The 13,246-nt window shown below is 52.5% G+C and overlaps 1 protein-coding gene across 1 annotated transcript; it reads right to left on the bottom strand.

The window, feature by feature from the left end:
• C10H1orf115 (chromosome 10 C1orf115 homolog) lies at window positions 1-11,661 on the bottom strand. Its single transcript, XM_003130507.5, has 2 exons — window positions 11,324-11,661; window positions 1-2,396 (listed from the first exon to the last, which is right to left on the bottom strand). The coding sequence occupies exons 1-2, from the start codon at window positions 11,618-11,620 to the stop codon at window positions 2,277-2,279; spliced, it is 417 nt and encodes a 138-aa protein (XP_003130555.2). The 5' UTR covers window positions 11,621-11,661; the 3' UTR covers window positions 1-2,276.
• Window positions 11,662-13,246: the final 1,585 nt, after the last annotated feature.

Raw genomic sequence — 13,246 nt, 5'->3', positions numbered from 1 at the left:
TTAGACAAATCAGAGCTTTTATTTACATAATAGGGCGAGAAAAGCCCATGAAAGAAGCCTCTTGGTCAAGCACAAAAAAGGAAAAGCTCCGTTTTGAGTAGGGTGTGGACACTGATAAATAGTTTCAAAAATGGAAGGGAGAGAAAAGGCAAAGAGGAAATTTGAGGCACGGGTGTCCCATCCGGGGAGTGACAGCTCACCTGCTGGGACAGGACTGTGGCTCCCGGACAATCCCTGCGAGTTCAGGCTTTGGAAATCTCTAGGTTAATTCTCAACCAGAATTCAAAACCTCAGGGCCAAACATGTTGGGTCTCATAGTGTCTCTAATTTGTGGGGCTGTGGGTGGGGGGCTCCCTCAGATGAACCTCAGCCGCTCTCGTCCCTCCCAGTCACAGACTCGACGCCAGGCCACCAGGAAGGCATCCTCTGAACGCCCCAGACTCCTCCCTGCCGCCCATCTTTCCTGTCACCTGAGGCCACACAGGTCTGATTCTCTTTCCCACTCAGCTGGGAGGCTTTGCTTTTCCTTCCACCGCCATCTCCCCTTTGCTCCACGCAACCAGGCAAGCTCTGATTATGCTACGTGTACAAAAATGTGCACTTGCAGCATTTGCGCTAACACAAGGCCATTCCTGTTCTCGTGTTCCTCACACACATTCTCGATGCAGGACTTGGATCCAAGTTCCCCTTCAGCGTGAACCTCCAAAACACGACGCTGCGTCTAGCTTCACAGCTACAACATTCTCCTCCACTCGTTCCTCTTTCCGTCCGTCCGTCTGTCTGTCTTTCCCTCTTCTCCACTTCTGGGAGCCACCTGGTGGGGCCTGATGGGTGAAGCGTGAGCACTGAGGCCACCTGTGCCTGGTCCGGCAACTCTCACCAGGAGAACAAACAGCCGTTGCCATGGATCCCGCAATCTAGTCCTCAGTGACTCTTTTGGGCTTCTGGATATTCTGGAAACCATGTCAGAACAGGGCCCTGCCGTGGAGGTTCAGCAGGCACCTCCTTGTCCAGCAGTCCAACGGCACAGACCCTTGCCCAGCCCAGCTTCAGATCCAGCTGAGAGATGTCTAGCCGGGCAGCACAGAAGAGGGAAAGGATGTGGCAGAGGCAGCCAGCGTGAGCTCACAGGCCTCAGGAGGTCTGGGAGCACCAGCATGGCGGCACCTCTGCCCACCCAGCCTCCCCTGGCCCTGCCCAGAGCCTGAGATGTTCCAGCGCTGATAACCCGGCCCCGGCTCCTGTGCTTCCTCTTCTCCCGTTCAGCATCCTTCTTCTGCTCCCTCTGCACCTGTCTCCTACTTTCCGGCTCCTTCTCTAAGTCATCCGCTTTCACTTCTGGGTGTGGCATCTCCCTGCTTCCCAAGGCAGAGCATCCTTGGTGCTGGTGTCGAGGAGGAGGGCGTGGATGGTACCGGGCAGCCAAGGCAGGAGGCCCACGACCTCAGCCGGCCCCTGCCACGTGGCTGGGGCGGCCTGGGCGGGACTGGACACAGCCGTCTTCGGGAGCACTCCCTCCCTCAAACCACCTGCCCTTGAACTTGCCAACCCTCCTCCCCCTCATCGCTACCTCCACGTTCATGTCAGAGAAAAAGGGGAGGAAAAGGACAAGCCTTCATCTACTTTCAACAGTCATGACTCATCGCCAGTCCCGGTTTCAAAGCATCGTTGCCTTCAAAGAGATGTTTCTTCCTTCCTTCTTCTCCAGCCTGTAATTAAACTCCTGGTGGCAGAGGAGTGCAGGAAGGAGATGGGTGTGGGAGTGACTTCAGAAACAAACGGTCCCTTTGGTGCCCTTAGAAGCCGGGCAGCCAAGAGCCGAGAGCCCTGTCAGCCTTCGAGCTTTCCAGAATAGAGGAAATCAAGCCCACTCGCTCCAGATCAAGATCCGCCCCATCCCCCATCCCTAACGACCACTCAGCTACCCCCCCAGTGTGCTGGCTTCTGGCCGGTGCTTGCCCCCGTGCGACCCCCCCCCCCCACCGCCCCACCGCCACCTTCAGGGGAGGCTCGGGTTTTAGCAAACCGATTCTCATCCCAAACCTGACTTCAGCCTAATTCTCTGCGGGATTGTCCATCGGGGCCACCCGTGTCCGAGAGGAGACGTGGACAGCTCAGCAGATGGGCGCGGGTGACGTGTTCAGACCACTCATCCGACTCAACCAAGACGTTTTGTTTTTTCTTCCAAGTATTTTGTGGGTTCAAGTCTGAAATGCTCCTGGGTTCACGCTGTTCCCAGAACGGGGGGGCTGCCGATCACTCACACGGCGTCTCCGCTAGCGGACAAAGGACACCACGCTGGTGGCGACTCCGAAGGGAGCAGAGTAGGCTGCAGCGAATCCTTGCAGGCCCACGACAACGTAGCGACATCCTTTGGAGAGAACCTTCCCGACGTTCTGTGTGGGGGACAGAAGAGAAAAGCAAAGGGTTAGGCAGCTCTGTGATCTTTCATGCACAAGGGGGACATACATGAGACTCTCTCGGCCTCCCTTTCCCAGGGAAGTTCAGCACATCAGCATTTTCCCGCAGCTCTGGGACCCCCCCAACCCACCTCCCATCATAAGAACATGCAGGGGCGCAGAACACACATCGGGCACCTTGATGAGGGTTTTCCAGCCCCCCCGCCATGTTTCTAGAAAGTGCAGAGATCTTCTTAGAAACAGCAGTGAAGCTGCTGGTTCTGAAACCAAACCAGCTGTTCTGTTTTTTCAATTTATTTTTTATTTTTTTTAGGGCCACACTTGCAGCATATGGAGGTTTCTCTGGTTGAATTGGAGCTGCAGCTGCCAGCCTACACCACAGCCACAGAAACACAGGATCCAAGCTTTGTCTGCAACCTACACCACAGCTCACAGCAATGCCAGACCCTTAACCCACTGAGAGAGGCCAGGGTTTGAACCTGCATCCTCATGGATGCTAGTCAGATTCGTTTTCACTGAGCCACGATGGGAATGCCTGCATTTTTTAAACCAAAGCCCTCTCTACTCTGTTTCAGCTATGTGACTGCTGGATGTGCTGAAGGCTGGGTTGGGTTTTCTTTCATTCACCTGATCTGAAAGCCCCCCTCCCCCTCCCCGGCCGCCCTCTGCCTCCAGGCCAACTCCTGTCTGACCCGAGTTTCAAGTTTCGTGTCTTTAAAGTCGCCGCTCTTCAGCTGCTGCATCCACGCAAGTCTCCCGTTCCCAACACAGTCCTCTGCTCCTTGAGGGTAAGAGGCGGGTCTTTCACTCGTCCTCCTCCTTCTCTTGCAGGCCTGGTGCTGGACCGAGGGCCTCCAGCGGGTGCGGGAGGAGCGGCAGCGAAGAAGTGAACGCCACCATCCACGGGCGGATGCACTGCGGCCCCTCCCCTTCCCCAACTTCTGTCATCCTTCCCCAAGACGTCGACATCCACGTAGGTGACCCTGACATCATCGGACACCTTGTCTCTCCCCCCTCCGACTTTCCCGACTTTAAGAACCACTTCGCGATCTCTGCTTACCATCACAAACCTCGCTTGGACCCCCAGCACCGCCCGGCCAAGCCAGCCTGGGCCAGGCTGCCCGTCCCTCTCTCCCAGGCCTGGCCAGGCCACTCTGCCGGTCAGGCTGCCTGTCTGTCTGCCAGATCCTATTTCCTGTCTTTTCCTTTCTCCGCAAGCCTTCCTGCCCCGAATGCACACACGCACACAGTGCCTGTACCCTCAATAGATGATCCCACTGCATCTCTCCCTCAAAGACTCAGAGGTTGTTAGGGATCCCCCATCACCGTCTACACCTGCCCTGGCTTCTCCTCCCACCTGGCTGCGGTGCCAGAGGACAAGATGGCCCTCTTCCTGCAAGGCTTGTCACTTGCAGTTGGTACTCTCCCTCCCCTCGCCCTGGGCTTTCTCTTCCCCAGCATCATCAGCCTCCCCACTGAGCCATTCTCCTGCATGCACGCACGCACGCGCACACACACGATTCCACGCCCTTCTCTGGGTCCTACCCCAGGTCTCCACTTCCTTCAGGCCAAACCAGCGGAACGAGCCGTCCAGCCGTCCGCACACACGGCCTCCACTTCCTCCCTGCCTCTTCCTTCCGGCTACACCCTGGGCCCCCTAGGACCACTTGGTCACAGTCGTCTGCCACTGCCAGGGTGCCTGCGCCAACGAGTACGAGTACGTCTCTGTCTTGCCCGACCTCGCAGCGACTCTGGACAGACTTCAGAAAACAACCACTCGGCCACTTTGACTCTAGAGTGTCTTGGTTTCCTTTACCTCACATGCAGCCCCTCCGCAGCTTGTTTTAAAAAATACTTTTATTGAATTATAGTTGATCTAGAATGTTTCCAGGTGTACAGCAAAGTGATTCGGTTTTACTTGTACATATATCCATTCTTTTTAAGGCTGCGCCTGTGGCATATGGAGGGTTTCAGGCTAGGGGGCTGAAGTGGAGCTGTAGCCACCAGCTTACACCACAGTCACAGCAGATCGGAGCCCCATCTGCGACCTACACGGCAGCTCGTGGCAACACCAGATCCTTGACCCACTGGGCAAGGCCGGGGATTGAACCCACATCCTCATGGATACTAGTCGGGTTCTTAACCCACTAAGCCACAACAGGAACTCCTATATGTATTCTTTTTCAGATGCTTTCCATTATAGCATGGGCCCTTGCTGTTTATCTATTTTATATACAGTTTGTATCTGTTAATCCCAAACTCCTAATTTATCTCCCCCCCCTCTTTCCTCTTTGGTAACAGAACGTTTGTCTTCCATGCCTGTGAGTTTATTTCTGTTTGTAAATAAATTCTTTTGTATCTTTTTTATCTGGCCACGCCCAGGGCATACAAAAATTCTGGGGCCAGGCATCAAATCTGCCCCACAGCAGCAACCTGAACCACAGCCGTGACCCAAGCCATAGCAGTGACACCACCAGATCCTTAACCCACGAAACTAACAGGGAATTCCTGTATCTTTTTTAGATTCCACACAGAAGTGGTATCATCTGCGTGTCTTTCTCTGCCTTCACTTGGCATGATCGGCTCTAGATCCACCCTTGTCGCCAGTGGCATTATTTCATTCTTTTCTCTGGCCCTCCTCCACTTTCTTTATGGAATTATCCCTTCCACCAAACTTTAAAAAGCTGAGTTCTTCAGCCCCGTTCTCTACATTTTATTTTTAAAAAATACTTTGACCTATAATCTCTCCAGGGGTGGTCTCACCATTTCGGATGACGTTAAGTATTTCTCACAGGCTGATAAATCCCAAGTTTATATCTTCGGCTCAGATGCAGAGCCTCAACTCTCTTCTCTCTGCCATCCTGTGAGACCTCACATCCTCTGGCAAACACTCTCCCTTGCAGGGACAAGCAGATACACCTAACTTGGTTGGCTCCCGGTCTGTTCCTAGGGGCCGTGGGCTATCAGGCTTCCACAGAAAGGGTGTTACATGCCTCCAAGATCACACAGCTGGTAAGAGGCAGAGCTGCAGTTCAACCCCAAAGAGATCTCATCTCAAGGCCTGTGTCCTTAACAGCTCCCGTCTTTAATGAAGGCAGTATGTAACCTTGCAGTTGATGGCTGGTGGCCTGGGTTTAAAGTCCAGCCCAATCTGTTAAGTTTCCTTGGTCTCCGTGACCTCACCTATGAAATGGGAATATTTAGTAACCACCTCATTGGGTGAAGAGGATTAAAAAAATGGGTTTATGTAAGGAATGCAATTAGAACAGTGCCTCGGGAGTTCCTGTTGTGGCTCAGCGGAAACAAACCCCACTACACTCATGAGGATGCGGGTTCAATCCCTGGGTCTGTTCAGTAGGTGGGGGATGTGGTGTTGTCTGGAGCATGGCTCAAATGCTGCATTGCTGTGGCTGGGGTGTAGGCTGGCAGCTGCGGCTCTGATTCAGCTCCTACCCTGGGAAGGAGTTCCACACACCATGGGTGCAGCCCTAAAAAAGGAAAAAAAAAAAAAAAAGATTCAGTGGGAGAATTTTACTTACCTGTTTGAAATAACAAGAACAACTGTTCTTGGGAGCAAGTGTCACGGTCAAGAGCATCTGTCATGAGCAGTGCCCTGGGATCACGGGCGGCCTGCCTTAAATCTGACATTTTGTGTATTTGCACAACCTTTTTCCCCAGCCTGCTATTTTAAAAAAACTGCTTGTCACTTCATCTTTGCAGCTGAGAAAAAAAAAAAAAGGTACTCAAATAGCTCGTTAGCTAGAACGCAGTCAGGACCCACACTTAGGAATGTGGTGCCAAGAAGCGTAAGATCTCAGTGACCTTTTCAGGGTCACCAGAGGGAGCGGCTTTTGAATCTTGGATCCAAACAGCGCTTTCAACCCAAATAACCTTGGGGGCGGGGAGGGGCACCAGGGGACCGTGTGGGAGGTTGAACAACCCCTTCCCCACAAGAGGCTCATGTCCTGATCCTCAGCATTTGTGACCGTGTTGTCTTCTGTGGCAAAAGGGACTCTGCAGACATGATTTAATGAAGGATCTTGAAACGGGGAGTTATCAAGCATTACCCAGGGCGGCCCCATCACTCTAAGGATTCTTTTATCTTTATAAGGATGCAAACAAGGACTACTGTCCTTATAAACGGGCTGCATGAGGAGTCAGAGAAGAGAAGCAGTGACCGACAGACAGCAAGAGCCCTGCAGAGGTGATGCCATCGGCCTTGAAGACAGAGGAGGGAGCTGGGAAGAGCAAGGGTTATTCCCTGGAGCCACCAGAAGGAACGCGCCTGTCCCACTGCAGCTCAGGGGGGCCAATGTCAGATTTCTGGACTCCAGAACCGCAGAAGAATAAAGCTGTGTTGTCCTAAATCACTCCATCTGAGCTAATCTGTCACCGGGAAACCAATCCAGGGAGTGAGGCTTTTCTGGAGGGTCCCCAGTATTCAAGGAACCCCAAAGATGTCAGGGTTTCACTGCCCCCTCCAGTCTCAAAAAGGGAACCGGCTCCAAGAGATCCCTTTCTGGGAGTTCCCATTGCAGCTCAGCAGGTTAAGAACCAACATAGCATACACGAGGATGTGGGTTCAATCCCTGGCCTCGCTCAGTGGGTTAAGGATCCAGCCTTGCCATGAGCCACGGTGTAGGTCGCAGACATGGCTTGGATCCGACGTTGCTGTGTCATTGGCCAGCAGCTGCAGCTCTGACTGGACCCCCAGCCTGGGAACCTCCATATGCCACGGGTGCGGCTCTGGGGAGAAAAGTCCCATTCCCCAGAGAATAAAATCAAGTCTTTGAGTCTTCAGGTGTGAAGTATGGTCAGGATCTAGGCACAAAGCTGACGCAGGTGGTCCACTCCAGACACTGATTTTGTTTTTCCCCGACTCAGAGCTCGTTTAAAAACTGATCAGAGAAGAAACCTTCCTTTGGGGCCTGTCCCTTCCTTAGTTAAGGGCCAACGAGTTACAGAAGCCGCCACATGCCGGCTGAGTTCTCAGACCTCCCTGCGGCTCTCTGCCTGGACGGAGTCGCTCATTCTGGACCACAGCCCTAGAACCACCCCCACGACGGATGAGGGAACTGAGGCAGAGACAGGCCAGCACAGCCCAGGGTCACACAGCCAGCAGGGGCGGAGGCTGGCTTGCACCTGGCAGTCTGGCTCCAGTGCCCGGTCGGAATCCCCTGCTTAGAACATGACATCATTCTTCTTCCCCTTGAGCCAAAAGTTATTCCACGCCCTGTATTTTCCTTCTCCAACTCCCTCCTAGTTTCCTGATTAACAATTTTTTTCTTCTTCAGCCACACCCAAGGCATTTGGAAGTTCCAGGGCCAGGGATGGAATCCGAGCTGCAGTTACACTTCTGCCACAGCTGCGGCAAACCCGGATCCCTTAAAACCCACCACACCTGGCTGGGGATGGAACCTGCACTGCCTCAGGGACAAAGCCAGATCCTTAACCCACTGCACCACATCGGGAACTCCCCAGCTAACAAGCTTGAATAACTTCCCTGACCCACGCCTCTCCCCGTGGCTCTCGGAGGCGCCTGGGAAAGGCCAGCTCCTGTTGAAGGTAACTTTTGGGGTCTGGTTTCCTCATTGCCCTCCTCGCTCCATCCACCATTACTGCTTCTGCACAGGCAGGGGCCAGCGAGGCTCCTGACTCCCAGCTCTGCTGCTCTTTAGCTGGGCGGCCTTGAACAAAGAGCTTAACTTCCTGAAACTCCAGTTTCCTTCCCCGCACAATGGGAGTCCACTGCTTTCCAGGGTCGTTGAGAAGATTCAGGGTGAGGGAACATTCTATGTGTTGTGCCCACAACAGGGCACCCGGCAACCACTAAGCACGCAGCAAACACGCGTCCAGAACACAGCATTCTCACAGCGACTAATGCACCATCTGAACAAGTGCATCAGTTCTTAAAAATCAACTGGGACCGCTGAGGGCCAAGAGTCCCAGGCACCCAGCCTTCCAAGCCCAGAGCCTCCTGCCAGAGGCGGGAGCAGCGCAGCACTGGGTAGACCCTGCTTGGGGCCCCAGAGCAGCGAGGGAGCCTATCCTGGGACCTATCCTAGGACAGTTCACAAAAGCCAAACCCCTTTATATATTTATTTTTAAATGTTATTGGCGTATCGTTGATTTACAATGTCATGTTAGCTTCAGGTGTACAGCAAAGCGCATCAGTTAGATACACACACACACCCATTCTTGTTCAGATTCTTTTCCCATCTAGGTTACTATGGACTATTAAGCAGACTTCCCCGCAGGCAAACCCACATGCATCAAGCAGTCGCTCTGCATTTCTTCTTCCCTCTCTGGTAACCATCAATCTGCCTTCAGTCTGGATTCTGGATTTATCTACCCGAATATTTTACATAAATGGAGTCATACCTATGAGGTGTGACCTTGTGTGCCTGCCTTCTTTCAATTAGCATCAATTAGCACCATGGTCTGTCTATATTATAGCATGTATTTCATTCCTTTTCATGGCCAAATAATATTCCATCGTATGTATGGACCATATGTTGTTTATCCATTTATCAATCAAGAAATAGGATCTGGGTTGTTTCCACTCTTCAGCTGCTGTGAATAAAAATGCTGCTGTGAACATGCATACATATATGTACCTATTTTCGGTTTTGAGGGGTATGTACCTAAGAATGGACTTGCTGGATCATATGGTGGGTCTATGCCTAATCCTTGGAGGAAGTCCCCAGGTGTTCTCACAGCAGCTGCACTGTTTTACGTTTCCACCAGCAAATCACAAGAATTCCAGTTTTCCACATCCTCGCCAACACTTGCCATTTTCTGTTGTTGGTTTGTTTGGGTTTTTTTTTAGCCGAGCTCGTGGCATTCGGAAATTCCCAAGCTAGGGATAAATCCCATGCCACAGTAGTGATAACACCAGACCCTTAACCTGCTGCGCCACAAGACAACTCCTATTTTATGGGGTTTTTTCCCTCTAATATGAGTGGGTGTGAACTTGTACCTTATCATTAACCTATGAAACCTTGACTCATCCTTCTGTGCCCAGTTTCCATTTCATTTTTTTTTTTTTTTTAGGACCACAGGTGTGGCATATGGAAGTTCCCAGGCTAGGGGTCGAATTGGAGCTGCAGCTGCGGGCCTACACCACAGCCACAGCAATGCCAGCACAGATCTGAGCCATGTCTGAGACCTACACCACAGCTTGCGGCAACGCCGGATCCTGAGCCCACTGAGTGGGGCCAGGGATTAAGCCCTCATCCTCCCGGAGGCTAGTCAGGCTCATTTCCCCTGAGCCACAATGGGAACTCCTCCAAGTCATCAATGATTTGAAAACTCCCCTGACAACTGCATCCCTGAAGATGAACCACCCAGGCTCTTCCCTCAAAGCCCCTTGGCAGTGCGCCCCACATGCCAGCATCTCCTTGGGGGGCTGTGGCCCTCTCTAGGGTAGGACTGCAGCGTATCCATTTCTGTGTCTCTAGTCCTCTGCACAATGCCTGGTACATAGTGAGAATGCAAAAAAGCAACTTCAGTTCGGCCAGCCTCTGAGCTGCACTGCCCACGCTGTGGTTCCCCAGCTGAGAGGCAAATGATGGCACTTTTCTCGCTCAGCTGGGATCAAGAAGAGGGCTGATTAGTCCTAGCATGACTCTAAGCCTGCGAGTTCTAACTGTATCGTTTTTATTAATACATTTTGCCACTGCCTGCTGGTGCACTGCTCCCAAAGCGACTGACCTACCTTGAAAGAAGATGCTCAACCTCAGTTTCTAGGTGTGGAGCCGGGCTGGTTTCAGGTAAGATAAGAGGTCCAGCAGAGGACACAGATAACTGGACATTGTATCAGATGGGCCCCTGGCCTTTGGCCAGGATGGAATGAGCTCTGGGATTTTCCTTCAGGTGGCCTTGTCCAGCCCAGAGACCAGGGGCAGCAGTGGCTTCAAGTGTCCCAGGGCAGAAGCATGTGGGAACTGCCTCTGGGCTTTGATTTCTGAGAACGAAACTGCCACTTTATCCCATATTCCTGTTCTCGTTCTCTCTCTCTCTCTCTGGCTTCTCTCTCTCTCTCTCTTTTTTTTAGGGTCACACCTGAGGCATATGGAAGTTCCCAGGCTAGGGGTCCAATCAGAGCTGCAGCTGCCGGCCTACACCACAACCACAGCCACTGGCCAGATCCAGATCCCAACCACATCTGCGACCTACTCCACAGCTTGGCACAGGCCAGATTCTTAACCCACGGAGGCAGGCCAGGGACGGAACCTGCATCCTCATGGATACTAGTAAGGTTCTTAATCTGCTGAGCCACAGCAGGAGCTCCTCTCACTCTGGCTTTGTCCCAGACAACCGCCCCCCATCCCACGAGCGCCCCCCCCCATTGCAAATGACGGTGTGTTCGCATTACGCAGATGGCTGGCGGGGAGAAAGTCGTTTCATCAAGAGCGTATTTATGGATTTTTGAGCTCCCAGGCCCCGGAGATCACCTTGGGAATCTTTTGGGGAGTAACCTAAACAATTCGCAGCTGGTGGGACATCCTGGGCAGACTGCGGCCGGAAAACAGATAAACTGGGCAGCAACTCCCTACTTGCAACTGGGTCCCCGTTTACAATCCACGCTGATCCTTCAATACCCCGCTTGTGTAGCACGGACCTTGATTCCGGTCCTACCAACCGCACAAGGGCTGGTGAGACCCCCGCCCCGAGACCAGAACCGCCGGGACGCAGCCCTCCGGAAGGTTCGTGAGCGGGGAGCGGGGACACTTCCCATGTCGTTTCGACCGCTCCTCGCCGCTGAGCTTCTCCCTCCCTGCCCGCGTCATTCGCGGGTGGGCGTGGGGGGCCGAGGCGGTCAGACCGCGGGGACCCGACCTCACCCTCCGGGGCGCCGCGCGCTTCCGACCCCCGGGTCGGTGGACACCCGGGACGCCTACCTTGCCGTACTTCTTCAGCTTCTGCCGGTACTTCTTCTTGGGCTTGTCGCCGGGCGCTGGCTCCTCCAGCGGCTCGTAGCGCTCGGGGAGGACGGCCAGGTGCACCTTCCGCGCGCCCCGGGTCCCCGGGAGCCGCGCGCGCCCCGCGCTCTCCTCCTCCTCGGCCCCGCTCTCCAGATGCTCCAGGATAGCGGCCGCCTCCTCGTCCCGCTCGGTCCGCCCTCGCGCCCGGAAGAGGGGCCCGCGGCGCGGGAGGCTGCTCGCCGCCTGGGTCCGGAGCCTGGCTCCCACCGTCATGATGCCGCCCGCCCTCCGGCTGAGGTCGGTACTGGAAGACTGCAACCTTTGCTCCCTGCCCGCGCTCCTGCCCGCGCCTCCACCCCCGCCCACCTGCTGCCCGGCCCAGCCCAGCCCAGCCCAGTCCCGCCCAGCCCAGCCCGGCTTGGACGGGGAGGGGGCACTTGGAATTGCAGCGCCCCCTGGCCGTGGGGCTCGCGGTCAGGCCCAAGCTCCAGCATCGCATGAACACAAAGCAGTTCAGCCGCACGCGCCACGGAACAAGTGAATCCCGAATGGTGAGACTTCATTAGCCCACGTGCAAACTGGCAGAGATAGTGATGGATGATGAGATGAGAGTAATAAAGATTACACCCAGTGCTGGTCAGGGTTGGGGAGATGATGGTTATGCTACGGTATTCGTGGAACGCAGACTGGAGACAAGGCTTTAGAAAGGCAATCAGAAAGTGTTTATCAAGAGTTCTTGGAATTCCCATTGTGGCACAGCGGGTTGAGGATCCAAAGCTGTCTCTGCGGGGGGCGGGGGTTGCTGTTGCGGTGGGATTGGAATCGATGGCCTGGGAACCTCCACCTGCAGCGAGTGCAGCCAAAAAAAAAAGAAAGAAAGTTCTGAAAAACAGCCCTATCTTTGTAGGTGCCTGTGCTACAGGGACATTCTGTAACACAAGGCAGCGGGTACAAAGTGTTAATCGCAGTCTGATTCCAGTGAAAAAGTGAAGCAGACCAGTGGCGATGGACAAGGTAAATTCTGGTGCCAGCATTTAGCATCATATGTGTAATCATTAAAATCATGATTTTCAAGAATGTCGCTCAAAAAAAAAATCACTGATAGATACACGTTCTCAGGTCGCTGTGAATCTCAACCTATTTGGATGCCTTACTTTCCGATGTGGGTAAATATGTTTTAATTCTTGGAAACTTAGATTAAGTATACAATGATATGTTATTATTTCATTAATATTTTGATACTATTAAAATGTGATACATTAAAGGATGATTTGGATATCTTGCTATAAATACATAAAATATTCCTAATTTAGCACATTAGGGTATCAGAAATTAGTTTTGTGATTTGAACTGAAAATGTAAAATCAAGTAATTGATTTAGGTTTATAAGTTTAATTTGAAAGGAATACAAAAATAAGTTTAATTACCATAGATATAAGAATTACATAGTCTTGGAGTTCCCATTGTGGCTCAACAGTAACAAACCCAACTAGTATCTATGAGGATGTGGGTTCAATCCCTGGCCTTGCTCAGTGGGTTACGGATCTGGCATCTCTTCAAGCTGTGGTGTATGGTCGCAGGCACCTCTGGGATCCCACATTGCTGTGGCTGTGGTGTAGACTGGCAGCTGTAGCACAATTTGACCCCTAGCCTGGGAACTTCCATATGCCTAAAAAAGACAATAAAAAATTAAAGAAAAAAGAAAATAAAAGAACCACATAGTCTTATACATAGTTGAAGCACTTGGAAAGAAAAGTATATATATTTAGTTTATAAAAGTCACTTAAAATGTTTAATATAATTAAATTAAGTGAATGATTTAAAAAAACCCTTACAGTGGCTGCTATATTTTATTAGGGGTGCAAATAAAATGAAATAATACTAAATTAAAAGGTTATG

This window comes from Sus scrofa, chromosome 10 (genome assembly GCF_054392235.1).
Source record: "Sus scrofa isolate SSC_HxYL_T2T_F1_AM1 chromosome 10, Sscrofa_HxYL_maternal_Yorkshire_Landrace_v2.0, whole genome shotgun sequence".
NCBI lineage: Eukaryota > Metazoa > Chordata > Mammalia > Artiodactyla > Suidae > Sus > Sus scrofa.
This window is presented reverse-complemented; position numbering and strand designations above follow the sequence as displayed.

Bases quoted from the DNA above. Each gene is read 5' to 3' on its own strand.
- C10H1orf115 (XM_003130507.5), bottom strand. From the start codon at position 11,620: ATGACGGTGGGAGCCAGGCTCCGGACCCAGGCGGCGAGCAGCCTCCCG. The intron at 2,397-11,323 runs GTAGGCGTCCCG...TCCCCCACACAG, and splicing joins AGCTGAAGAAGTACGGCAAG to AACGTCGGGAAGGTTCTCTC.